At 46.5% G+C, this 25,857-nt stretch overlaps 2 protein-coding genes across 2 annotated transcripts; both read right to left on the reverse strand.

Moving 5' to 3' along the window:
• Positions 1 to 18,571: 18,571 nt before the first annotated feature.
• On the reverse strand, positions 18,572 to 20,878 carry LOC140128895 (protein kinase C theta type-like). Its single transcript, XM_072150594.1, has 2 exons — positions 19,367 to 20,878; positions 18,572 to 19,197 (listed from the first exon to the last, which is right to left on the reverse strand). Exon 1 carries the CDS (start codon positions 20,761 to 20,763, stop codon positions 19,627 to 19,629), a length of 1,137 nt encoding a protein of 378 aa, XP_072006695.1. The 5' UTR covers positions 20,764 to 20,878; the 3' UTR covers positions 18,572 to 19,197; positions 19,367 to 19,626.
• A 622-nt stretch (positions 20,879 to 21,500) lies between these two features.
• On the reverse strand, positions 21,501 to 25,616 carry LOC140128896 (uncharacterized). The gene is made up of 3 exons (XM_072150595.1): positions 25,334 to 25,616; positions 23,813 to 24,235; positions 21,501 to 21,997 (listed from the first exon to the last, which is right to left on the reverse strand). The coding sequence occupies exons 1-3, from the start codon at positions 25,584 to 25,586 to the stop codon at positions 21,732 to 21,734; spliced, it is 942 nt and encodes a 313-aa protein (XP_072006696.1). The 5' UTR covers positions 25,587 to 25,616; the 3' UTR covers positions 21,501 to 21,731.
• Between the last annotated feature and the right edge of the window lie 241 nt (positions 25,617 to 25,857).

A 25,857-nucleotide genomic window follows, 5' to 3' on the forward strand; every position in this document is an offset into this window, starting at 1 on the left:
ACAACTCCTCACCCTGGCTTCTCATATGTGATGTCATCAGGTTCCGCATTGTGATGTCACAGCTTTAGCTCTCCAGCCGCCATGTTGTTCCATAATAACAAGAAGTCAAGTGACTGGATGAAGCCATTTTATAATTAAAGACATTGCAGTGTGATTAAAGGGATCTATATCTTGATTCAATCCTATTTTGATCTCACAATAAGCCCCATACATTGTATAAAGGAGTTGTACTGCACAGCGTATGTATACATCAGATGTTGTAGTGATATAAGATGTATGACCTCTCCTTACTACAGGCCTATCAGAGTAGATGAGGGCAGTGATGTGATGCCAAAGGCTCATATACATTGCCGTTTATTAGAAGCAACGGCAACTGCAATGTATTTTTTGCACCTTAGACAAGGCCCCATTGATTTTAATAGGTGATATTGCTATCTAGGCCGTGAGGCAGCAACGCAAAACGTAGTATTTGTCATATTTTTTGACATTTTGCGACACAGTCTCTCCATAGAAGTCTATGGAAGCACAAAAAAATGGCCACATATGGTGTTGTCTACTGCCTGTGGCCAGGATATTTTGGTGGGTTGCTCAGGAGGCCTCTGTTTTTTTCTTGGGAATACGGCTTGCTTACAGCGGCATATGGTTTATATACGGAAGGCACATGGTGAAAGACGGCGCCAAAAACAGGACTGAAAGATGCATACAGTCATGTGCATAAGGCCTTAGTGAAAGTAAATACTCATATGTATTAGGAAAAATAAAATAAAATACAATGGGGCTCAATTACTAAGGGTCCGCGGACTGCACAAACGTTGGATATTCCGACGTTTACTGTTTTACGCTGCATTTAAAAGCAGATTGTGGTGCAAACAATTGGATTTTGGCGCAAACGCACCGACTTTCATGCGACAGAAATCGGGGGGTGGGCCAACGGACTATCCGATGGATTCGGACAACGTGTGGGATTTCACATTCAAAATATCAGGATATCGGGCGCACAATCATAGTGAATCGCAGCAACTCCGAATCCTCGTTGGACAACGCACCTCGGGGATCGCGATGGAACGGGTAAGTAAATGTAGTGACACATTGTCACTTGGAATGTTGTGTAGTATAGTAATAAACATGTACAGGCAGTCCCCGGGTTACATACAAGATAGGGTCTGTAGGTTTGTTCTTAAATTGAATTTGTATGTAAGTCGGAACTGTATATTTTATAATTGTAATCCCAGCCAGAACTTTTTTGGTCTCTGTGACAATTGGATTTTAAAAATGTTGGGTTGTCATTAGAACCAGGATTAACACTAAAGCTCAATTACAGACACCTGTGATAACTGTTATAGCTGTTTATTGTAGCCTAGGACTAAAGGACAATAAATTACCAATATCCAAAGGTCCGTTTGTAACTAGGGGTTGTATGTAAGTCGAGTGTTCTTAAGTAGGGGACTGCCTGTATATGTAATTTATGTATTGTAATCTTATACAAAGCCCTAAGTCCAGGGCAAAGTGCGGCCCTTGGCAACATTAAAAGTGGGACCCCAAAATAAAACTATTTTATGAACAGTCACAGTCAGTAAGAGGCTCCTTTAGCCCTGCACAAGAATAACCCTTTGTAGTTACACACAGTAGTAGAAGTATAAAGTAGATTATAAATACAGTACATAGATGATAAAAGATAGATATGAGAGATAGATACAGTGGAAGAGAGATAGAAGATTGATAGATGGACATATAATAGATAGGAGATAGATAGACACTTGCCCCATTTTCAAAATTGCATTAAAGAGTTTGTAAACATAGGCGCCTTCATGCAATTTTGGATCAAACTGTAACATTATATAAAAAATGCATAAAATTTTACCTTGATGGCAGAAAATGTGCTCCAAACCGAAAATATTTACCTAAATGTTATAGATGGGCATGTGTAGAGTTCGCAGATATCTCATAGTCAATTGTTCCCATAAATTAATCAGAATAATGTCACTACTGTCATGGTTGGTGAGGGGTGAACCATCTGAGAGTCTCTTTGGGAAGCGTCTGTGGACCCTCTGGACCACCGCGGGGGTTGGTATGAGACCCGCGGTGGCGGCCAAGGCAACAGATGCAGGAAACAGTCACAGCTTTAGATGACAGCAGGAACGCAAAGGAGCACTGGTAATACTGGTACAGAGTGAAGACACCGCTGGTCTGGAAGCTTGGAAGGCACAGCAGAAGCACAGGAAGGCAGGAGGTCACCACTTGGCTGGAACTCTGGACGGCACAGCAGGAGTACAGTTGTACGGGAATGGACCACAGGATACTGAGCACAGGATATGGACCACCGGACACGGTCCACAGGATATGGGCCACAGGACACGGAGCACAGGATGCAGACCACCGGACACGGACCAAAGGATATGAACCACAGGACACGGACCACTGGACATGGACCACAGGATGTGGACCACAGAACACGGACCACAGGATACGGAACACCGGACACGGACCACAGGATACGGACCACTGGACACGGACCACAGGATGCGGACCACCGGACACAGACCACGGAGGCGTCTGGAAACGCACAGGAAGCGGAACCTCGGGAAACACACAGGAACGGGACCTTAGGATACACACAGGAGGCTTTTATTTCAGTGGGAAGACTTGAAGATCCAGCCGAGAGTGAATGGAGCCGCCGGGTTATATAGGAAACCCGGAGGTGACCAGCGCCCATGGGAAGGGCGATCTCCTTATCAATTCCCCCCTTTTGAGTCTTGTTGGCCTGTAACTCCATCCTGAGCGACCTCCTCAAGCTCCAGGTACCCACAGGTAGGCTAAGCCCTTACCTGCTGGACTTGTTAACTCTTCACCAGATCCCCTGGAGGCCAGTCACTCAGGGGTTACAGGTCTGCATACTCAAATCACATCACTAGATACTCGCTGCAAAATAAAATAAAAGTTCTGGTTCAGTGGGATGTGCCTAAGGCCGAAGCAGACAGGATTTGCCAGCTTAAGGCTTTGGAATGCATCAATTGCCTCCTGACTAAGGGCAAATGGGGAAGAGGCAATTCAGTCAGAAAAGGGCAACATCAGGCTGGGGGCAGCAGACCTTATCCTAGGCCTGCAGGAGCTGGTCAGTCCTAGAAACATGTGTAGAGGCTTAGGACCTCAGGGCAGGGGCACATTCTGGACTGCCAGCTTTCTTTCCTCTGTCGGCCTGTGCCTGGGAAGCAGTGGCCTAGGAAGACCACCTTCTCCTGGCAGCACTAGAGTTTGTCTCTGGAGAACATCCAGTAAGGAGCTGTCTGACAGTCTACTCCCTATAGGGCCGTGTAGTATGGAGTACTGGCTGTGGGAGTTTTACCCCCCTTGTGGGAATCTGCATGAGGTATACTGGAATACTGAACAGGTACTGGCAATCTTCATGTAGGGGCACAGCGAGGAAAACATTTGCCAAATCAATAACAGTGAATAATATGTCACTCTCTGGGACTGCTGCCAGTTTGGGCTAGTGACCACTGGGCTTCAGTACACTCATTGGCAGCTTGAAGGTCTTAGACCATCCTACATGTATCCGGCTGTTCTTTCCGGGTCTTTTCCTTGACTGAGAATGGGTTAAAATCATCATCAGGCTAGCAGGGGAGGAGTCTCACATCAGTTATTGTGCGTGCTGACGTCCACCACCCCTATTAGAATGTGGCCAGTTACTTTAATAATGTCTCCTCCCCGTAACGCCCACTTGGGTCGGGCTGTCAGTGGACCGCAACTTTCTCTCAGTCTCACTTTGGCGTGGTCTGTGAAACTAGTCTCTGTTCTTCCTGGCTTTCTGTCACAAGTCTGGCAGAGATGTCTCTAGTCTGCAAACACCTTTGGTAACAACTCGTTTCAAAACAGATGTACACTACACTGACAAGTCATCCCCCATGTGTCCTAAAGCTGTACCTAGTTCCCGTGACACACAGAACTCTCTTAACCATCTCGAGCTCAGTGTTCTGTGCTTTCTATAAAATTCTGGCCAGACTCCAACGTCTCAATATGGAGAAATTCTGTGTTATCTACTCTTGAAAGTCGCTGTCTGTTCTGTTCATAACACAGACACAGAATTCCAATCCAAGCTGCGCAGATGCCTGTCTGCCCCATGGTCTGACCAACGTTAACTTTACAAACTCAAGAAAGCAGGTCCTAAAAACATTGCAACACTTTTTAATAGTAATTTTTTTTGCAATTGTCAGGATTAGGAATAAGTTTTAACTAGACCATACCCAAACAAACAGTGTCACACATCCTAGAATAATCGAACAGAGAACTGAAATAAGATGAAATCATCTCAGCCGGCATTTATCTCAGACATCTGTCCAGGCCCTTCAAGGGTGCTCATCTGCTAAACTATTATCCTCAACCTGCCTTTATGGCTGCCAACAGAGTAGAGTCATAGGCAATTAACTTTCAGGGACTTGAAGGTAATATAACTGTCTTAAGATGGCCGCCACTCAAGGATGGTAGGGCGTGTCATCTTCTCTAACCACCAGACACGGGGGTGGAGTCTAAGAGAGTGCTGGTCTGCATTCCAGATGACTCCATCTTTATTAATTTTTTTTTTCTTTTCCTTCAGGTTCTTTCCACATCAAAAACTTTGAAATGTCCCTTATTGCCCATCTCTTTCTTTAATGGGCACTCTCTAGGATTCCTGTCACTCTGTCCTGGTCCGTCCGTAGTCACTGGTCTAAGTCTCCAGTAATCAACCCCATCCACTTTCCTTTCCTTTGTAACACTATGTCAGTTGCCTTTTCAGGTCTGCAGTGTCCATCTATCTTACTTTGATCAATACCCATTTTGTGATCTGTGGAATACCTGTTTTTATTCGAGGGCTCCGTAAATACAGCTCCAGACTACCCCGCTTCCTATCAGTAAGTACAAATTAGAGACCTTCACACAGGAGTTAACTCTGAACTGTAAAATCTCCATCAGTGTCCCTGAGTCTCTACTGTCCCTTACCGCATCAAGGGGCCGATCCAATCCCGAAGGAAAAATATGTAAACTTGGCCAGAGTTTGTCTCTGCAAACTTCCAGATTCTATCAGCGCTTATATGAACAAAAATCTCAACACCATCACAAACTAACTGAACTACATCAACAATCCACAAGAGGACACTGCAGACCTTTTTCTACAACATATATGGTCACTGTCAGTCACCTTACAAGTGATTCTTTGCCACAATTATAATGACCATACTGTTATATATGGACATTTAAAGACAAAGTACATAATGTCACACAAAGAGATGATCTTACCCAATCTTTTCAGCCAGTGAAACAGAAGTAACAGTCAAGGTAGACAATAAAATAGACTTACCCCAAACGCTCATTGTCAGTTCTGGTCACTGTCCGCCTGGACTCTTGCGGAGGTCACCTAGATGGTCAGATGTCCATAATAGTATGGCCACCCAAGGGACGCCAATTCTCAGAGAATTTTATCTGGGGCTCAAACTCCCCTCCTCATTCTAAAGGTGACTTTCAAATGATATGAGTCTTTGTATTCCAGCTTTGGAATGGAGTAACACAGGAAAGACACACTGTCCTGTCTGAAGATTAGCTCAAGACTGCTTTATTCTTTTGGCACTGAAACTCTTATATGGAAAGTCATAAAACACTCTGCAAGGGCCTGCAAGTACACAAGCGGGCAATACTTTTGGGTGGTTTGACCCTGGAAATGCAACACTATTGGATGTAAACACACAAAGGAATGTAGAACCATTGGCTGTCTTCATATAAACAAAATGCCCAGGTGTTCACCTGGATACCTTCCCCTAGGTGGTGCTAGCGAGCACTAAGACTTTATGTGCTTTGCTTAGGGATGAACCCCACCCAAACTTTCGTTTTCACTACACAAAGTCATGTAAAATGAATACTGAGTCTTTAAAATGTCTGACAGTATGTAAGATGGCATCCAAGACCAGTGTGATATCCTCAACACTGTGGATGAGGCCTCTATTCCCTGGTACCAAGCACTGGGCGGTGCTCAATCAGCCACTTAGGTACCTAGGGATCCAGCTACCCCAAGGCATGGAGATGTTGCACTGCCAACACTAGCCTACTTCATCATTGCCCAGCCCTGGCACTAGGAACACCTAGGATCTATAAAGCTTAGATGCTTGTTGTTTAACACCTTAGATATTGCTGTCACACAAGATAGTGCAGAGAGGGTGACTTCCCTCTGCCAGCCATCAACACCCCGCAGTATCGATGGGGTGCTTTCGACATCATAGGCATGCTGGGGCTCCCTAATATTAGGGACCCCTGGACTGCCTTTAGTATATTTATACAAACCTCCCAACTTTTCCAGATGAGAAAGTGGTACAAGGCCGCAGCAATTTCCTCCTGTAGCCACACCCTAACCACGCCCCAAAATCTGCTGAGGCCGCACTCTTGCACAGCACCACAGGACTCAGATGTGAGTACTAAGCATCTACCATCAGTGATTCTAATGGTAGATGTACTTTAACCCCATGGCGCACCATGAAGTTCCCCAACGTCCTGGTGCGGCAGCAGCTGTATGAAGTGGGCTCACAAGCTGAGCCCTCTTCATACACACTTGTTGTTTGCTGCATAATGCAGCAAACACCCACGATCGGTGCTGTGTGTTAACCATTACATGCCATTGGCAAAGCCACTGGCGGCATGTGATATCATCAGAGAGTGATAATAAGTTGCCATTACAGCCTGTGGTCTTCAGAAGGTGCAGGAAGTGGAAGTAAAAAAAAAACATATATGTTTTTAACCCCTTAAGGACGCAGCCATTTTGTAGCTTAAGGCTCAGTCCCATTTTTTGGATTCTGACTTGTGTCGCTTTATATGGTTATAACTTTTGAACACTGTTACTTATCAAAGTGATTCTGAGAATGTTTTTTTCCCCACATGTTGTGTTTCATTTTATTGGTAAATGTTGGATGATAAGTTTTGTGTTTATTTACAAAAAAAAGAAAAAAGGGTGAATTTTTTGAAAAATTTGCCATTTTTGATACTCAAAATCACCACGTTTTCAGGCAGATAGATTTACCACCTAAATAAATTGCTAAATTTTCCATATGTCTACTTTACATTTTCATAATTTTTGAAATGTCTGAATAATTTTTTTTCTATGTCACGCGACTTACAAATCGAATATCGATTTTCCGTATTTTCAGAATTGACCATTTTGGGGATAAATACCGTTTTGAATGAAATTTTAACTTTTAACATCAAAACCCCTATATAACCAACCCATTTTCAAATCTGCACCCCTCAAACTATCTGAAACAGCTTTTAGGAAGAATGTTAACCCCTCAAGATCTTCATAGTAATTGAATCAAAATGGAGGTGAAATTTAGAATGGTCAAATTGTGTCGGTTATACGTTCATTTAGCCCTAAAATTTACACATTTCCAAAAGATAAAAAGAGAAAACCCAACATAACCAAGTACAGAGTGGCGCACAGCGAGGCGCAGAAGGGAATAAGCGCCCTGCAGCTGACAGGATTTTAGGTTCCTCATTGGCCCCTTTTGAAGACTATAAAATTTTAGCTTTTTCGTTATCGGGGCCATGTGATGGCATTTTTTTTTGCAGGATGAGATGCTTTTTCCATTGTTACCATTTTGGGGTTGGTATCACCTATTGTTGAAAATTAGGAACTGGTTTTTGAGGGCAGGAGTAGAAAAGCATTAATTCTGTACTGGATTTTTATTTTTTCGTGTTCGCCTTTTAGCCTAATAATCATGTTATCTTTATTCTATGGGACGATACGATTACGGGGATACCATACATGAATATATTTTCTTACGTTTTACTAAATTTGTCAAATAAAACCCTAATGTGGGGAAAAATATATCATTTTTGCATTGCCGTCTTCCAAGTGGCATAACATTGTTACTTTTTTGGCTACGGAGCTGGTTGATGGCTTGTTTTTTTGCGGGACATGTTGTTCTTTGCACCGTATCATTCTGGAGTACATATGTTTTTTTGATCACTTTTTATTGCATTTTTTGTAAGATTGAATGGGTAAAAAGGATAAGTTTCGGTGGGTTTTTAACCCCTTCCCGCCGCGGCCCTTTTTCGATTTTGCGTTTTCATTTTTCACTCCCCACATTCAAAAATCTGTAACTTTTTTATTTTTCCATGTACAAAGCTGTGTGATGGCTTATTTTCTGCGTAACAAATTACACTTCAAAAGGGTGGTATTTAATATTTCATGCTGTGTACCGGGAAGCGGGAAAAAAATTCCAAATGCAGTGAAATTGGTAAAAAAACGCATTTGTGCCGTATTCTTGTGGGCTTGGATTTTACGGATTTCACTGTGCACCCCAAATGACATGTCTACTTTATTCTTTGGGTCGGTACGATTACGGGTGTGAAGGAAACCGCAACGTTCCGGACCCCTGAAGGGTACGTAAGGTCACTCAGTTATCCTTTTACAGACACTCCCAGAACGCACGGGCTCTGAGAGGCGCAGGAAGTGATTTAAAGTTGTCCACACAACTTCCGGATATGGCACAACCCTAAATCAAATCCCTGAATGGCTATAAGATCCCTCTCACTAGCCGCAGTGAGACAGAATATTATCAGCCTTATGCTGCCACCAGTTCTCCTTTAATATAAGCCCGGTCCGTAACGGGATTATATAGGGTGAGGAACCAACCCGGTAGCATGTATATAAGCGAGAAACCCGGACGTAAGATTCGTGATCGAGATAAAAGAGCAACACAGATTAGATTTTATATTTAATTGCCTTAAGGGCACACTAGACAATACAGTACACACAATAGATATATACAGTAAACAGAGTACAAATTACACGGGCAGCACCACAAGTCTAAGCAGCTTGGTTAGTTAGTTAGTTACCTTTGTGTGTGGCCTAATGGGGATGGATAGTCCGCACTTTTAGATCCTCCCTGCGCTTAGTTGATGTTAGTTTCCCCCAGGGCAAAGACACCGGCCCCTTCAAGGGCGCCCGATTATATCAGGTGTGGACACACCTCTGCCCATCCTAAGGGGGGTCAATGGTCCCTCCTACCTGATATTACATCCAGAGCCCTGGAGAAGCCACAGCTACCCCATGGGAAGGTCCTGGGGTCATGGTTCTGGTATCATTGGATCCGGGTGAATCCCAGGATCGCATTGATACCAAACCTGACCCATTTGCTATGGTCCTATCCAGAGATATTGATATCTCTGGATCTGAGTATCCTAGAGCAATGAACAATGGGTTGTTATGATTTATGGAGAATAACTGATCCAAAAATGTATTTGGTGTTCTGGTGAGACGGACCATAACTTCATAACTGTCTCTATACAACCTGGTGATGTGAAAGTTTTAATGGCTCTTTGTTTGCGACTGGGGAGGCGAGGGGGGGTGAGGCCTGCAGTCGGTTTGTCTGTATAGGTCTTTGAAGCCCAGCCACATGCTGGTTTTGTCAACAAACTGGCTCAATTAGGTTAATTTATGGTGGTGAATTACCAGCAGGCCTCCCCTCCCCCTGGTCACCCTGGTCACATCATCACACCTCCCTCCTATAGAGGGCGCTAAGGGGTAATACCTTTGTGTTTCCCCATGCGCCCACTCACTACCTCTCTAAGCCTGAGAGATACCCAGCTGTGGCGCTGTTGCACCTCAGGAGGCACCCGGTATGCTGAAAACTGGGATGGGGTTTGGTCCCCGGGGTCCATGTGATGGACTGCCAACGGGTTCCTCCCAGGTTGGTTGCTGAGCAACTCCCGGAAGGGGTGAACGGTTGCCCACAGCTGGGACCTTTGGTCCGTCCGGAGCTGCTGGCAAGCCTCTACATCCGCAATGGGTTCCTCTGCCCAAACTGGACAGGGTACCATTGCATGTGGGTCACTGGGCCATACCTCTGGTGTACCCTGCTGAATTGTCCTCTGGTACAGTCGCCCTTGGTCCCAGGCCCGCTTGGGGTCGGAGTCCAAGGGAGACTCTACCACCTGCTTCTCCTTAATTTTCAGGCAAGCGTCAGCGTCTAACGCTGCCGGAAACTCCTGGCTGGACGTGGCAAGAAGTGGTGCAACTGCCCCATCTTCTGCTGGCTTCCCAGGATCGATCTCCTGGCCTCTGTCTGACTTGGCAGCCAATTGGTCAGAAGGGAGGAAGGCAGTGGACCCCCAGAGGGCCTCGAAGCTACGCCTGCACGTCACCGCGGCGATGGTCGCCGTGAACGCAGGTAGTGTCTGCTTCCTCTCAGCTTCCAACCCAGTCTCCAAGGCAGACAGACTGACCTGGTGCTGTGACATTCCAGTTGGGGATGGGCCATGTAGCGAGTCCTTGCCGTGAAGACCTACCTCTACCGGCACTTTCCCGTCCTCGCTGACAGGCCCTCCCTCTGAGACCACTGACTCGACGTGGTGAGAGTAGAAGAAACCCCCACGCCTTCTGCCAGTTCCTCCGGATCTGTCTCCTGGCCTCCATCTGACCTGGCAGCCACTTGATCAGAAGGGAGGAAGTCGGCGAGCCCCCGAGGGGCTTCAACGCTCCAGCTGCGCGGCCCAGCGGCGATGGTCGCTGTGACCGCAGGTAGCGTCCGATTCCTCACTGCCTCTGACCCAGTCGCCAGGGCAGACAGGTGGGCCCTGTCCTGAGACAGTTCAGTTGGGGATGGGCCATGTAGCGAGTCCTTGCCGTGAATACCTACCTCTACCGGCACTTTCCCGTCCTCGCTGACAGGCCCTCCCTCCTGAGACCACTGACTCGACGTGGTGAGAGTAGAAGAAACCCCCACGCCTTCTGCCAGTTCCTCCGGATCTGTCTCCTGGCCTCCATCTGACCTGGCAGCCACTTGATCAGAAGGGAGGAAGTCGGCGAGCCCCCGAGGGGCTTCAACGCTCCAGCTGCGCGGCCCAGCGGCGATGGTCGCTGTGACCGCAGGTAGCGTCCGATTCCTCACTGCCTCTGACCCAGTCGCCAGGGCAGACAGGTGGGCCCTGTCCTGAGACAGTTCAGTTGGGGATGGGCCATGTAGCGAGTCCTTGCCGTGAATACCTACCTCTCCCGGCACTTTCCCGTCCTCGCTGACAGGCCCTCCTTCCTGAGACCACTGACTCGACGTGGTGAGAGTAGAAGAAACCCCCACGTCTTCTGCCAGTTCCCCCGGATCTGTCTCCTGGCCTCCATCTGACCTGGCAGCCACTTGATCAGAAGGGAGGAAGTCTGCGAGCCCCCGAGGGGCTACAACGCTACAACCGCATGTCCCAGCAGCGATGGTTGCTGTGACCGCAGGTAGTGTCCACTTCCTCTCCACCTCTGACCCAGTCGCCAAGGCAGACGGACCGGCCCGGTCCTGAGACAGTCCGGTTGGGGATAAGCTCTGCACAGAGTCCTTACCTGGGCACTTCACTAGTCCCGGTATTTTCCCGTCCTCCCCTGCAAGCTTTTCCCCCCGCAGCTGTTAGCCCCCTGTCTCTCCCTACTCTAGGAGTGTCAGAGGACAACAGGTATCCAGAGAATGACAGGCCACTCCCCATAGTAGCCTGACCCTCTGCTTGGATGGTCCCCTCCCCCAAGGGCAAAGTGGGACCCATGACTCTACCCACCCCCACATTCCTGGCAGTAGGTAGGTCACACACATCAGTATTATCATTGACAATATCAACATCAGAGTCATAACAATCAATCTCAACAGTTACAGCGGCCGGCTGCATATTGCTGTCTGAGCGATCAGTCCCTGATGATTCTGGGGTCACATACTGTGACACTAGTCGGCCCAAGTCTGTTCCCAGCAGAACACTCACAGGAAGGTCAGGTGACACGCCCACCTCCCTCATGCCCCTCCCCGCACCCCAGTCCAAATACACCTTGGCGATGGGCAGTGCCGGTTCTGTTCCTCCAATTCCGGAAACAGTGAGGGTTTTCCCGGGTATCAAATCCTGTGGTGACACCAGTTCAGGCCGTTCGAGGGTCAACCCAGCACCAGTGTCTCTCAGTCCCATGGCCCTAGCCTGGCCTATGGTGACGGGCTGCAAATTATCAGGGGACCTCCCACCACCCCCACCCACAAACAAAACAGGAGATGGTGTCAGGGACGGTCCTGGGCCTCTCTGGCGCTGTGGACACATGGCCTTGAAGTGTCCTGGTTGTCTGCAGAAATGACACAGATGGTTTTCGCCCACTGATGTGAAGAGGGGAGCATGGGCAGGTTCCCCCTTGGGTGCAGGGGCAGGGGTAAGAGGGATGGTGTTCGTCTTACCCCCTCTCCAGCCAGCAGGTCTCCTGGTCTCCAGCGTCCGGTTGTTGCTGTATTCATCTGCCAGGCCAGCTGTTTCCAAAGCATCTTTGGGTTTCCGGTCACGAAGGTGCTGCTGTAATTCCTCCGGGCAATTCCACAAAAACTGCTCGATGGCGATTAGCTGCTTCAGCTGCTGGAAGGTGGTAAGTCCCAGTCCTGAGGTCCACTGGTCCACTGCTCGGAGAAGAGCCCTCATGTGATCAGTCCAGCTGTCAGCAGACCCCCGCTGCAAACTCCGGAGCTTCTTCCGGTAAGTCTCAGGGGTCAGGTTGTACTGACGGACCAGAGCCTGCTTGATATCATCATAGGTCAGGGTGGTCTCACTGGACAAATAGCCAAATATCTCAAGGGCCTTCCCTCTGAGACGAGGGGTAAGGTACCGAACCCATTGGTCCACAGGCACATGGTACTGTTGGCAAGTTTTTTCAAAAGCCAGCAAAAAAGTGTCCAAGTCAGTACCTTTATCCAAAAGGGGAAAGTCCTCAGTCCGCAGCTTTGGGACATGGCTCTCTGGCAACACTGGACTAGCAGGAGCAGACTGTTGTAGCTGGAGCATCTGCAGCTGGTGTTCACGCTCCCGTTGCCTTTCTGCAGCTTGTGCTCGCTCTCGTCGCTCTGTAGCCTCTACTTGCTCTCGCCGCTCTGCAGCAGCCATGAGGGTCTCGTATGCAGCATGGTTCCCCGCCTGTAAACTGGACAAGGCAGCTTGCAAGATGGCCGCCGAGCCCATCAGACCATGTGGGTGGGCGGTCCAATGTGGGACTGACCACTGGCGACTGGCTCCTTGGGGAGTCTGGGCAGAGCTCCCCCTCGCCTTGAACAATAGCGCCCCCCACCTCCTCCTGGTCCAACTGCGGTACTGCATCGTCCTCTGTAATGTCCACAGCACTGGCAGCATTCTTCCTGCCTTTGTTCCTACCGGCCATTATCACAGCTGTTGGTAACTAACAAAGAACTGCAACTTGATGTACCTCACACCTTACTGTAATTGCACTCTGCTTGTGTCTAGTGCTGAATTGGTCTTAAGATCCCAACACAAACGCTGCTGTTGGCAATCTTTAGTATTTGAGAGTATGGATTACACAATCAAACACTATTATCTCGATTATCCCACCGCTGCCACCAATGTGAAGGAAACCACAACGTTCCGGACCCCTGAAGGGTACGTAAGGTCACTCAGTTATCCTTTTACAGACACTCCCAGAACGCACGGGCTCTGAGAGGCGCAGGAAGTGATTTAAAGTTGTCCACACAACTTCCGGATATGGCACAACCCTAAATCAAATCCCTGAATGGCTATAAGATCCCTCTCACTAGCCGCAGTGAGACAGAATATTATCAGCCTTATGCTGCCACCAGTTCTCCTTTAATATAAGCCCGGTCCGTAACGGGATTATATAGGGTGAGGAACCAACCCGGTAGCATGTATATAAGCGAGAAACCCGGACGTAAGATTCGTGATCGAGATAAAAGAGCAACACAGATTAGATTTTATATTTAATTGCCTTAAGGGCACACTAGACAATACAGTACACACAATAGATATATACAGTAAACAGAGTACAAATTACACGGGCAGCACCACAAGTCTAAGCAGCTTGGTTAGTTAGTTAGTTACCTTTGTGTGTGGCCTAATGGGGATGGATAGTCCACACTTTTAGATCCTCCCTGCGCTTAGTTGATGTTAGTTTCCCCCAGGGCAAAGACACCGGCCCCTTCAAGGGCGCCCGATTATATCAGGTGTGGACACACCTCTGCCCATCCTAAGGGGGGTCAATGGTCCCTCCTACCTGATATTACATCCAGAGCCCTGGAGAAGCCACAGCTACCCCATGGGAAGGTCCTGGGGTCATGGTTCTGGTATCATTGGATCCGGGTGAATCCCAGGATCGCATTGATACCAAACCTGACCCATTTGCTATGGTCCTATCCAGAGATATTGATATCTCTGGATCTGAGTATCCTAGAGCAATGAACAATGGGTTGTTATGATTTATGGAGAATAACTGATCCAAAAATGTATTTGGTGTTCTGGTGAGACGGACCATAACTTCATAACTGTCTCTATACAACCTGGTGATGTGAAAGTTTTAATGGCTCTTTGTTTGCGACTGGGGAGGCGAGGGGGGGTGAGGCCTGCAGTCGGTTTGTCTGTATAGGTCTTTGAAGCCCAGCCACATGCTGGTTTTGTCAACAAACTGGCTCAATTAGGTTAATTTATGGTGGTGAATTACCAGCAGGCCTCCCCTCCCCCTGGTCACCCTGGTCACATCATCACAACGGGCATACCAAATTTGTATAGGTTTTATAATGTTTTCATACATTTAAAAAAATTAAAACCTCCTGTACCAAATTTTTTGGGGGAATTTTGCCATCTTCTGGGGCTAATAACTTTTTCATACTTTGGTGTATGGATCTGTGGGTGGTGTCGTTTTTTTTGAGGATTTTGATGACGTTTACAATGTTATCATTTTCAGGACTGTACGACATTTTGATCACTTTTTATAGAATTTAAAAAAAAAATTTAAATGGCAAAAAAGTGCCTTTTTCGACTTTGGGCGCGATTTTCAGTTACGGGGTTAAACGCAGTGATAAACCGTTATCATATTTTGATAGATCGGGCATTTTCGGACGCGGAAATACCTAATGTGTTTATGATTTTTACTGTTTATTTATATTTATATCAATTCTAGGGAAAGGGGGGTGATTTGAATTTTTAGGTTTTTTTATTATAATTTTTTTATTTTAACTTTTTTTTTATTTTTACTATTTTTCAGACTCCCTAGGGTACTTTAACCCTAGGTTGTCTGATCGATCCTATCATATACTGCCATACTACAGTATGGCAGTATATGGGGATTTTACTACTCATACATTACCATGTGCTGACACATGGTAATGAATGGGTTAACCCGAAGTAGCTTCGGGTCTTCGTGTGACCCGAAGTTACCATGGCGACGGATCGCCGCTCCCCGATGACGTCACGGGGAGCGACGATCCACGGAAAGATGGCTGCGCATGCGCGCCCGCCGTCTTTTTGAAGCTGCCGGCACCTTTGCCGGTGGCGATCAGCGGTAAAACACCCGGCATCGATCGCGGCTGTTACCGGTAAGCCTTTGCTGCAATATGCAGCAAAGACTTACCGGCTATGGAGAGGGCTCGGCCCGCAAGCCCTCTCCATGTACCGGGACCCGACATGTGACGTACTATTACGTCACATGTCGGTAAGGGGTTAACAGTTTTTATTTTAACAGCATTCATCGTGCAGGTTCAATAATGATTTACTTTGATTCTACGGATTGTTGCAGACACGGTGATACTATATATGTGGGGTTTTTGTTATGATTTAGACTTTGTTTGGGTTATATGTCTCTTTATATGTTATGGGGCTTATGAGCATTTTTATTGATTTATTTCTACATTTTTTATTGAATAACATTTTTAAATTTTTCACTTTTTCCACCATGGGACATGAACCAGCAGTCATCTGATTGCTTGTTCATGGTAATACTAAGCAATACTAATGTATTGCAGGGTATTAGCAGTGTCCGCCTATGCACAGTGTTAGCCTCTGCCCACTCCGACTGCGTGTGTTACACTGGGGTGTTGGCTATATGTTAAAGCAGGCACCCCATGTTGGCCGATGGCGGTTTGGTTCCGATCCAGAGCCGAGCATCATCATCTGCAGTGGATATATGCGCCGCAGAGCGGGAAGAGGTTAAAGTGTATAAATGGATGCAAATGGATGTGACGTATGCGACAGATAAACATAGATGGATAACACAAAATGCATCCGTTTTTCGTCAATTTTTAAATATATACATTTCAGCATACTTCAGGCGAAAAAACGTGATGTGAACCCAGCCTGAACATTTTTCATCTCAGACATGTTGTACTACCTGCATTCATGATCCACTAGAGGACAGACTTTACACATGGCAAAGAAAATGCTTTGCATCCCTCTGCATACCAAGCCACAGGCTAAGTGTCTTCCCTGGACTGATGGGACCCAGAAAAGCCTAAATGTGCTAAATAGAAATTAATTTATACCATGCTCTAAAAACCCTGAGAGCTTAGAATCATCTGTGGGCTCACATACAAGACCACATGCTGGTGCGATCCTGGAAATGACATCTGCAACGTCCCTGCCAATGCGCATGGCAGGGGAGTAGTTGCGAATAAGCCCCTTTGGCCATCCAGTACATATAGAGGTAATTGTGCAGCGGTAGATACTGCCTGGATAGGCAAGGGTTAAAATGTATTTAATGTGATCATCCAATTACATGTTCTGATATCTGACAATGTTAACTGGAGTGTGACTGGAGAGTGGACCACCACCTGACCAGGAGGTGTAACAAAACCCCTAATCAGGAAAGTTCCAGGAGTCAGATGAGAGCAGACAGCTCTTAAGATCCAGCTTCTGACAGAGAAGCATCACATGCTCTGCACACAGGCCTCCTAGGCCTCAGCAACTACATACAGAGTGACACAGGATAAACAGGACCAAGCTGCAGCTTCCAGCATTGGACACAGCTACATCCTAGCCTGCCCCTGCATCCAGGCTGCTGACACAACTCCTAAGGTTCCTTCTCCAAGATCATTCCAGTACTGCCTTTGTACAGAGTCGTTTGGCTTGTTGTTGCCGTTGGTTCGAATAAAGAACTGTAAGTTACTTTTATGCAGAACATTGCCTCCGTCTGGTCCCTGCTACGACTGTATCACCATCAAGGGCGCCCATCCTGCGGCTGCTCCTGTTCCAGTTCCGGCACCTTCCACACCACCTGCAAGGCCAGAGCCTACTCCGGAGAGACAGCCTGCAGCACCGACACCCCCGTTGCCTCGGGGCCGAGGTGAGGCCCTCCGCCGGCATCTTCGAGACGCTGTCTCAGAACAGCCACGTCGGGAAAAGGAGGCCCAGCGGTTCATGGCAGGCCGATCCAAGAAAGGCACTTGGGTCAAGCTCCGGCTTCGCCATCCAGGACTACACTGGACGGGAGGTCTTCATTCCCCGCTGGTCCGTCAACAGGCCTGATCTGCCGGAGCGGCTTCACAACTTGAAACCAGGAGAGTACATTGAATTCTCCCTGCAGGAAGGACTCCGTGGACCCTGGGCGGTTGGTGTCATCCGGATCCCGGATCCAGAGGATGACCGCTACCAGTCCTGTGAGGATCTCTTCGAGGATGATGAGTGGCCAGAGTCTCCGACTTCTTCCACTTCACTTGCGGTGAGTCCCTAGGCTGTGACCCATGTAAATGCCCCTTCTACTGTCATCATCAGCACGGGCCCCATTGCCATCCATGGGCCAGGCATGGTCCAGGGGAACACTCCAGCCGCCTCTACTGTGGGGAGTGCAGCTGGATCCCTAGGGTCCTCCGTGGCGAAGGATGGCCCGGCTGATGAGCCTTATCCGGAGGCTGCAACGAGAGCATCAACTCAATCCGCCACCTACCAGTGGGGTGATGACCCAGCCCCGGAAGAGTTGGAGCTGGAGGAAGCCGTGCCCCCTGGAAAGTTCCAGAAGTCAGATGAGAGCAGACAGCTCTTAATGTCCAGCTTCTGAAAGAGAAGCATCACACGCTCTGCACACAGTCCTCCTAGGCCTCAGCAACTAGAGTGACACAGGACACAGGACCAAGCTGCAGCTTCCAGCATTGGACACAGTTACATCCCAGCCTGCCCCTGCATCCAGGCTGGTGACAGAACTCCTGAGGTTCCTTCTCCAAGATCACTCCAATACTGCCTTTGTACAGAGTTGTTTGGCTTGTTGTTGCCGTTGGTTCGAATAAAGAACTGTAAGTTACTTTTATGCACAAAATTGCCTCCGTCTGGTCCCTGCTACAACTGTATCACCATCAAGGGCTGCCCCAGGGAGAACCAGTACCACAGCCTCTCCCTCATCTTATTTCTTGCACACACCACCCGCTGGAGACCTGCCAGGCTGTGGGACAGCCCTCCGGACCCCATACCAAGCACCGTGACACTAGCGCGCCTAGTCTGCAAGCACCAGCCACTCCGTTATTCTGTGCCCCGGCTACCTCCAGGCCCCAAGAAAAGGCTAGGCCCAGGTGGGGGATGTTGCACATCAAGAAGTGATACATATCCCAGCAGAAATATTCTGTGACTGGGTCCAAAAACTGCTACGTGCCATTTAGGAAACTGGGGCCTTTTTGTGTGGTTAAAGGCCATTTGAACCTCTCAAGCATCAAAGCAAGAGCAAGAATTAATAAAACCTACCGACATTTGAATCCCACCAAAATGACAAACAGTTTCTTTATATTAATGATATTAAATGAAAACAGCACCATGTGATGTAATATTAGACAAATGTAGAGATTTTTTTAATGATGAGCCTATCAATATGTCTTTTTAATGTGGGAGGAAACCGGAGTACCCGGGGAAAACCCACGCGAACACGGGGAGAACATACAAACTCCATGCAGTTGATGCCCTTGGTAATATTTGGACTCTGCAAGACAACAGTGCTAGTCACTGAGCCTCCGTGTTGCCCATGATGGTGGCAGCAGATCATCTTGCTGCGAAAAGTCCAGTTAATGTGTCAAGTCCAGTGGGTGCAGAAGGAAATCCACTTGTTAAGTGAATACATCTTACTGCGGAAAATCCAGTGGTTGAGTCGAATCCGGTGGGTGCAGAAGGAAATCCACTTCAAGAGTGAATACGTCTTACTGCAGTCAAGTCCGGTGGGTGCAGAAGGAAATCCACTTCAAGAGTGAATACGTCTTACTGCAGTCAAGTCCGGTGGGTGCAGAAGGAAATACACTTCAAGAGTGAATACGTCTTCTGCTGGAAAATCCGGTGGGTTTGTCATATCCAAGTCCTTGGAGATAGCTGCCCGTCCTCTGGTGATTGTGGGGACATGGCTTTAGTAGAAGGAGATGAAGTCACACAGGAGATCACAGTCTGGCATGGAGAAGGTGGATGCATCAGAATTCCCTAATAACACAAAAGAGAAATAATCATCATTATATTATATCACTATCCTGAATAACAAGTGATTTATACCCCCTGATATTTATAGTATTCACTAACTTTGTGGGCATCTCCCTAGACATGTAACCCTGACGAGCAGTATTTGCATACTGCATCTACATCTCCTACTCACATGTTGTGCTGGGTTCTCCATGTGATGAGCCTACAGATTACATGGATCTGCTGAGGTTATGGAGGGGAGCGCAGGTGTTTTTTAATTTCACAGTAAGGACAGGATGGCCACAGAGAGGTCAAATGTCTTCTATATTCTGGTTGATGTGAGGACTTTCCTTGGCCTTTGGTGCTGATGTTCTTCTAGAGGTGAGCATCTCATCCAGCAGTATTGTCTTGCTGTTACTTTCTACATGGCCATTATGATAATAGATTGGCCACTCAGTCTGTGGTCTGTACCATGTCGTTGGGATAATAGGTGTCAGACCATGCAGGACATACAAAGCTGAAGTCAATTAGCTGTTCAGCCTCGATGCTCATCTTGTAATCCAGGCAGCGGCCTTCTGGCAGGTTTAGGTCCTCAGGAGCTGCCAGCAGTATACGTGGGGGAACTGCCGTCCTGTTCTCCACATCAATCCAATTTATTCTAGAGAAGAATGGATGATTCCTGATGTTTTCTTTAACTCCAAGCCGATTTTGTGGATCTTTACACAGAAGTCCTTTGATAAACTTTACAGTCTCATCGTTGAGGATCCTTGGGTAGTAAGGATTCTTGTTGATGACTGCAAGCTTAATTTCTGCCCTTGATGTCCCACTAAATGGGTATATTCCAGTTGTCATGTGGTATAAAGTAACTCCCAGAGCAAAGAAGTCCACCTCTGGTCCATAGTCCATGCAATTGACCATTTCCGGGGCAGCAAACCCTGGTGTGCCCTTGCATTGTTGTGAGGTTTTGTCATGCACATTAGTCAATGCCAGGCCAAAGTCGGTGATTTTGATGTGGCCCTCTGTGGTCACCAGAATGTTTGGAGCCTTCAGGTCTCTGTGAATTATGGCTTTTCTATGGAGAAACTGTAGACCGCAGATGACTTCTGCTGTGATGAATCTGGATGTGGAAATATCCAGGAGAGTTTTCTTGAAGAGGATATCTTCAAGGCTTCCCTTGGTGGCCAGTTCCATCACATAGTAGACTTGGTTGTCAGTCTGGAAGGCAGCCAGGCCATGGATCAGAAAAGGGTTCTCATGGGATAGGCGCAGGATGTCGCGCTCTGCCATGCTGTACTTACGCTTGGTGTACAAGAACTTATTGACCACTTTGATGGCAACATGTTCTTTCCTGATGTGATCTGTTGCCAACAGAACTTTTCCAAATGCTCCTTCTCCAAGTAGTTTGTGGAGGGTGAAGCATTTCAGATCAAGTGGTACCAGGACAGTCTCCTTCTGAGAAGATGTGGCCGGCGCCTCTTCCAGACAGACATAGTCACCTCTCGCTTCATGGCAACTGCTGGGACTTTGTGACGGTTTTGGTGTCACGTCTTCCCAGTCCTCTGCTCCATGCTTCTCGCTGCCCTGCTCCATATGCTGTATGCACCCGTCCTGATAGCTCAAGTGTTGATCTCGTTCCTCTTGGTAGTGCGGACGGATCTGTTCTTCAGCGCAGCAGATAGGTGTTTCCTTCCTGTCAGATTTCTCACTGACTGTTTAAGAAAAAAAAAGATTTTAATGTTGTTATTATCCCAACATAAAACAATTATATGATATCACCTAATGTGACCAAATACTTCAGTGCTGAATTTATGGATAAGAAGTGGAAATTGTATATGTTTTGTGATATAAGACTTTCAGTCTATTTATTTTAAAAACCCTCTTAGTCCTTAGTAATTATCATTATAGATGCTATTTTGATAAATTATATGAGCAGAAGACATGAAATACTGTTTGGTGCTTTAAGCTCAGGTTGAGACTATGGCCTCTATAACAACGCACCCCCCCCCCCCCTCATTCTATGTACTTAAAGTACTTGTGTATAAGCCATGTTTTTCAGCACAAAAAATGTTCTGAAAAACCCCAACTTGGCTTATACATGAGTATATAAAAAAAATAAACATATATACTCACCTTCCGATGCTCCTCCCGGCTCTTCTTCCTTCTCTTCTTCACAGGCTACAGAACGGACAGAGATGCGTCCATGTGCTCTGCCCGCTGGTGCATGCTATGATATTAGCTGTGGTGACACCGCCACGTCATAGTGTGCATCAGCGGGCAAAGTGCATGGAGGCTGGGCATTTCATTAGCCGGGGGTGCTGCTGGGCATTATATTTCTGGGGGTGCTGCTGGGCATTATATTTCTGGGGGTGCTGCTAGGCATTATATTGCTGGGGGAGGCTGCTGAGCATTATATTGCTGGGGTAGGCTGCTTGGCATTACATTACCCAGGGAGGCTGTGACCAATGCACTTGTCTAAGCTTATACTCGAGTCGATAAGGTGATAAAATTAGGGACCTCAGATTATACTCAAATATATATGGTATTTATAGTTCTCTCCATCATTTCCTACCTTTGTCATCCTCCAGGCTGATGCTATTGGGTGCAGGGACGTCTCTGGAAGGTTCTTCCACCTCCTGCTCCCTACAGTACAGGGCATGTACACCCTTCTGGCTGTGGACTTGGGCCTGGATCTCCTGGTAGTCTTGGAGATTGTGCTGGACCACATCCATGCTGGGGGGCAGCTCGTCCATCACCTGGCCAGGTATATTCAGGCTCTGATATTCTCTAGCTTCAGGTTTCTTCTTTCGGTCAGAAGTTGCATGGACTATAAAGAAATAGAAGTGTAATTTATTATTATGGATTAATAATATGTTTTTTTAATACTTGTATATAATTCATATAACATTGCATAATATTACACATCACAGGGACAGTACAGTTATTGGGAAATTTCTTCATACCTGCTTTGAATGTGACAATAAAGCGGGTGAACTCTATAATGGGTCGTAACATGTGTCAGATTGGCCAGATTATAAATCTCTTGTATAATTCGACAGTATATTGGAATTTTGTGGACCTTCTGTGCTTCTAGGTATATAAAGTCCTCATATATATATAACAATGACAGTATTGTTCAGGAATTGCAAGACTAGTTGTGGATCAGATTTCCTTAGGATTCTGTTGCCTTTTACCTAGTAAGATTCCCCTCCATTGTCTTAAGCAGGGGTCCCTAAACTATAGGGGGGGGGATGAAAAAAGAAGCTTTTTCTAATGGCTTACTGTGTGTGTGTGTGGGGGGGGGGGTAGGGTAGCCTTATCAAAAAGCTTACTGAGGGGGCCCTATCTAATGGAAAGCAAATAGGTGTTTCCTTCCTGTTACATTTCTCATTGACTGTTAAAGAAAAAAAAAGATTTTAATGTTGTTATTATCCCAACATAAAGCAATTATATGATATCACCTGATGTGACCAAATACTTCAGTGCTGAATTTATGGATAAGAAGTGGATATTGTATATGTTTTGTTATATTACACTTTCAGTCTATTTATTTTAAAAACCCTCTTATTCCTTAGTAATTATCATTATAGATGCTATTTTGATAAATTATATGAGCAGAAGACATGAAATACTGTTTTGTGCTTTTAGCTCAGGTTGAGGCTATGGCCTCTATAAAAACGGACCCCCATTCTATATACTTAAAGTACTTGTGTATAAGCCGAGTTTTTCAGCATAAAAAATGTTCTGAAAAACCCCAACTTGACTTATACAAGAATATATTAAAAAATTAACATACATACTCACCTTTCGATGCTCCTTGCGGCTCTTCTTCCTTCTCTTCTTCACAGGCTACAGAATGGGCAGAGATGTGTCCATGTGCTCTGCCCGCTGGTGCACGCTATGATATCAGCAGTTGTGACACCGCCGCGTCATAGTGTGCATCAGCAGGCAAAGCGCATGGATGTTTCTCTGCCCGTTCTGTTATCTGTGAAGAATAGAAGAAAGAAGATCCGCGCAGCACATTGGAAGGTGAGTATGTATGTTTATTTTTTTTATACAATGAGGGGCTGGGTTTTACATTACTGTGGGAGGCTGCTGGGCATTTCATTAGCCAGGGAGGCTGCTGGGCATTACATTACTGTGGGAGGCTGCTGAGCATTACATTACTGGGGGAGGCGGCTGGGCATTATATTACTGGGGGAGGCTGCTGAGCATTACTCTACCCGGGGAGGCTGCTGAGCATTACATTACTGGGGGAGGCTGCTGAGCATTACATTACTGGGGGAGGCTGCTGAGCATTACATTACTGGAGGAGGCTGCTGGGCATTATATTACTGGGGGAGGCTGCTGAGCATTACATTACTGTGGGAGGCTGCTGAGCATTACATTACTGGGGGAGGCTGCTGCGCATTACATTACTGGGGGAGGCTGCTGAGCATTACATTACTGGGGGAGGCTGCTGAGCATTACATTACTGGGGGAGGCTGCTGAGCATTACATTACTGGGGTAAGCTTCTGAGCATTACATTACTGGGGAAGGCTCTAACCAAAGCATTTCCCTAGGCTTATGCTCGAGTCGATAAGTTTTCCAAGCTATTTGTGATAAAATTAGATATTTATAGTTGTCTCCATCATTTCCTACCTTTGTCATCCTCCAGGCTGATGCTATTGGGTGCAGGGACATCTCTGGAAGGTCTCCCTGCCTCTTGTCTGCCATAGTTCTGGCTTAGGATCTGTACTTGATCCTGTTGGTAGGGCAGGAGGATTTGCTGTTCTTCATAGCTGATAGAAGGTTCCTTCTTGTCAGGTGTTTTCCTTTCCTCCAGTCCGGTGTTACTAGGACCAGGGACATCACTAGAAGGTTCCTCCACCTCCTGCTCCCTACAGTACAGGGCATATACATCCTCCTGGCTGTGGACCTTGGCCGGGATCTCCTGGTAGTCTTGGAGATTCTGCTGGACCACATCCATGCTGGGGGTCAGCTCGTCCATCACCTGGCCAGGTATATTCAGGCTCTGATCTTCTCTAGATTCAAGTTTCTTCTTTCGATCAGAAGTTGCATGGACTATAAAGAAATAGAAGTGTAATTTATGATTATTAAATCTTAACATGTTTTCTTATTACTTGTATATAATTCATATAACATTACATAATATTACACATCACAGGGACAGTACAGTTATTGGGAAATGTCTTTATAGCTGCTTTAAATGTGACAAAAAAGCGGGTGAACTCTATAATGGGTCGTAACATGTGTCAGATTGGCCATATTATAAATCTCTTGTATAATTAGACTGTATATATTTGAATTTTGTGAACCTTCTGTGGTTCTAGGTATATACAGTCCTCATTCTGCAACAGTTGGATCCAGCAAATGAGGAGTTAAATTCTGGAGGAGTTAAACTATACAGTCCTCATACATAGGATACCTAGGATTTTGTTGCCTTTTACCTAGTAAGTTTCCCCTCCATTGTCTTTAGCAGGGGTCCATAAACTAAGGGAGTGGGGGGGAGTCCTTTCTAATGGCTTACTGTGGGGGGGGGGGGGCTATCTTATGAAATAGCTTACTGAAGGGACCCTATCTAAAGGAATACTGAAGAGGAGTTGCCTTATCTTATAGGGCCCCCTTAGTAATCCATTAGATAGGGCCCCCTCAGTAATCTATCTAATGGATAACTGTCTTATCTAATACATTGAAGTCAAGTAACTTGCCTAATTTCTATGCATCTCTCCCCTCTGAGACATTTCCTAATCTCAGGAACCGTGCACTCAAAATGGCAACCATCTTTGGCAGCCCTTATGTCTGTGATCAGACTTTTTCCAGAATGAAACATCTGAAATCTCGAAGCAGATCTAGACTTACTGATACACACTTACATCACTTGTTACGGCTAGAGGTGACAAATATGGAACTGGACATTGACCATCTCATTAGCCAAAAGCTGACCCAAAGTTCCCATTGAAATACAGATAAGTTTGTTGATTTAAATTTACTTCTTAATGAATTTAAGCTGAACTGTGATTGGTTGATATGGCTAATGAGATGGATGTTACATAGTTACATAGTTTATACGAAAAAATACATGTGTCCATCAAGTTTAACCAAGTAGGGGAAGGGATGCAAGGCTGTTGTGTGGGTATATAATGGTGTATAATATCCTACCTTTCTGGTCCTCCAGAACGATGCTGCCGGATCCTGTGGCATCACTGGAAGGAGTCTCCTTCTTTTTGGATTTCTTTCTCCTTCCCCCACATAAGATCAGTCTTTCCCAGGCTTTCTGAAGGCTCACTAAGAATCGTTGTGATCGGGTTTTCTTAGGTTTTCCCGCCTTTTCCTGGGGTTCTTCCATGTGTATGACTTTCTCCTCTCCTCCTTTTCTCTCCAAGTGCTTTGTCTTCGTCTTTGCTTTCGGCATGATGCGCTCTCACATATGTCACCTCTCACCTCCTGAATGTGAGTTCTGAGACCCTGAGCCACGCACCTGTATTTATACCCTATGGGCATTGTGATGTCATCGATTATGTCATCAGGTTCCGCCATTGTGATGTCACAACTCCTCACCCTGGCTTCTCATATGTGATGTCATCAGGTTCCGCATTGTGATGTCACAGCTTTAGCTCTCCAGCCGCCATGTTGTTCCATAATAACAAGAAGTCAAGTGACTGGATGAAGCCATTTTATAATTA

Source organism: Engystomops pustulosus, chromosome 4 (assembly GCF_040894005.1).
Source record: "Engystomops pustulosus chromosome 4, aEngPut4.maternal, whole genome shotgun sequence".
Taxonomy (NCBI): domain Eukaryota; kingdom Metazoa; phylum Chordata; class Amphibia; order Anura; family Leptodactylidae; genus Engystomops; species Engystomops pustulosus.

Bases quoted from the DNA above. Each gene is read 5' to 3' on its own strand.
- LOC140128896 (XM_072150595.1), bottom strand. From the start codon at position 25,586: ATGCCGAAAGCAAAGACGAAGACAAAGCACTTGGAGAGAAAAGGAGGA. The intron at 24,236-25,333 runs GTAGGATATTAT...ATTTCTTTATAG, and splicing joins CGTTCTGGAGGACCAGAAAG to TCCATGCAACTTCTGATCGA. The intron at 21,998-23,812 runs GTAGGAAATGAT...ATTTCTTTATAG, and splicing joins CAGCCTGGAGGATGACAAAG to TCCATGCAACTTCTGACCGA.
- LOC140128895 (XM_072150594.1), bottom strand. From the start codon at position 20,763: ATGGAGCAGGGCAGCGAGAAGCATGGAGCAGAGGACTGGGAAGACGTG.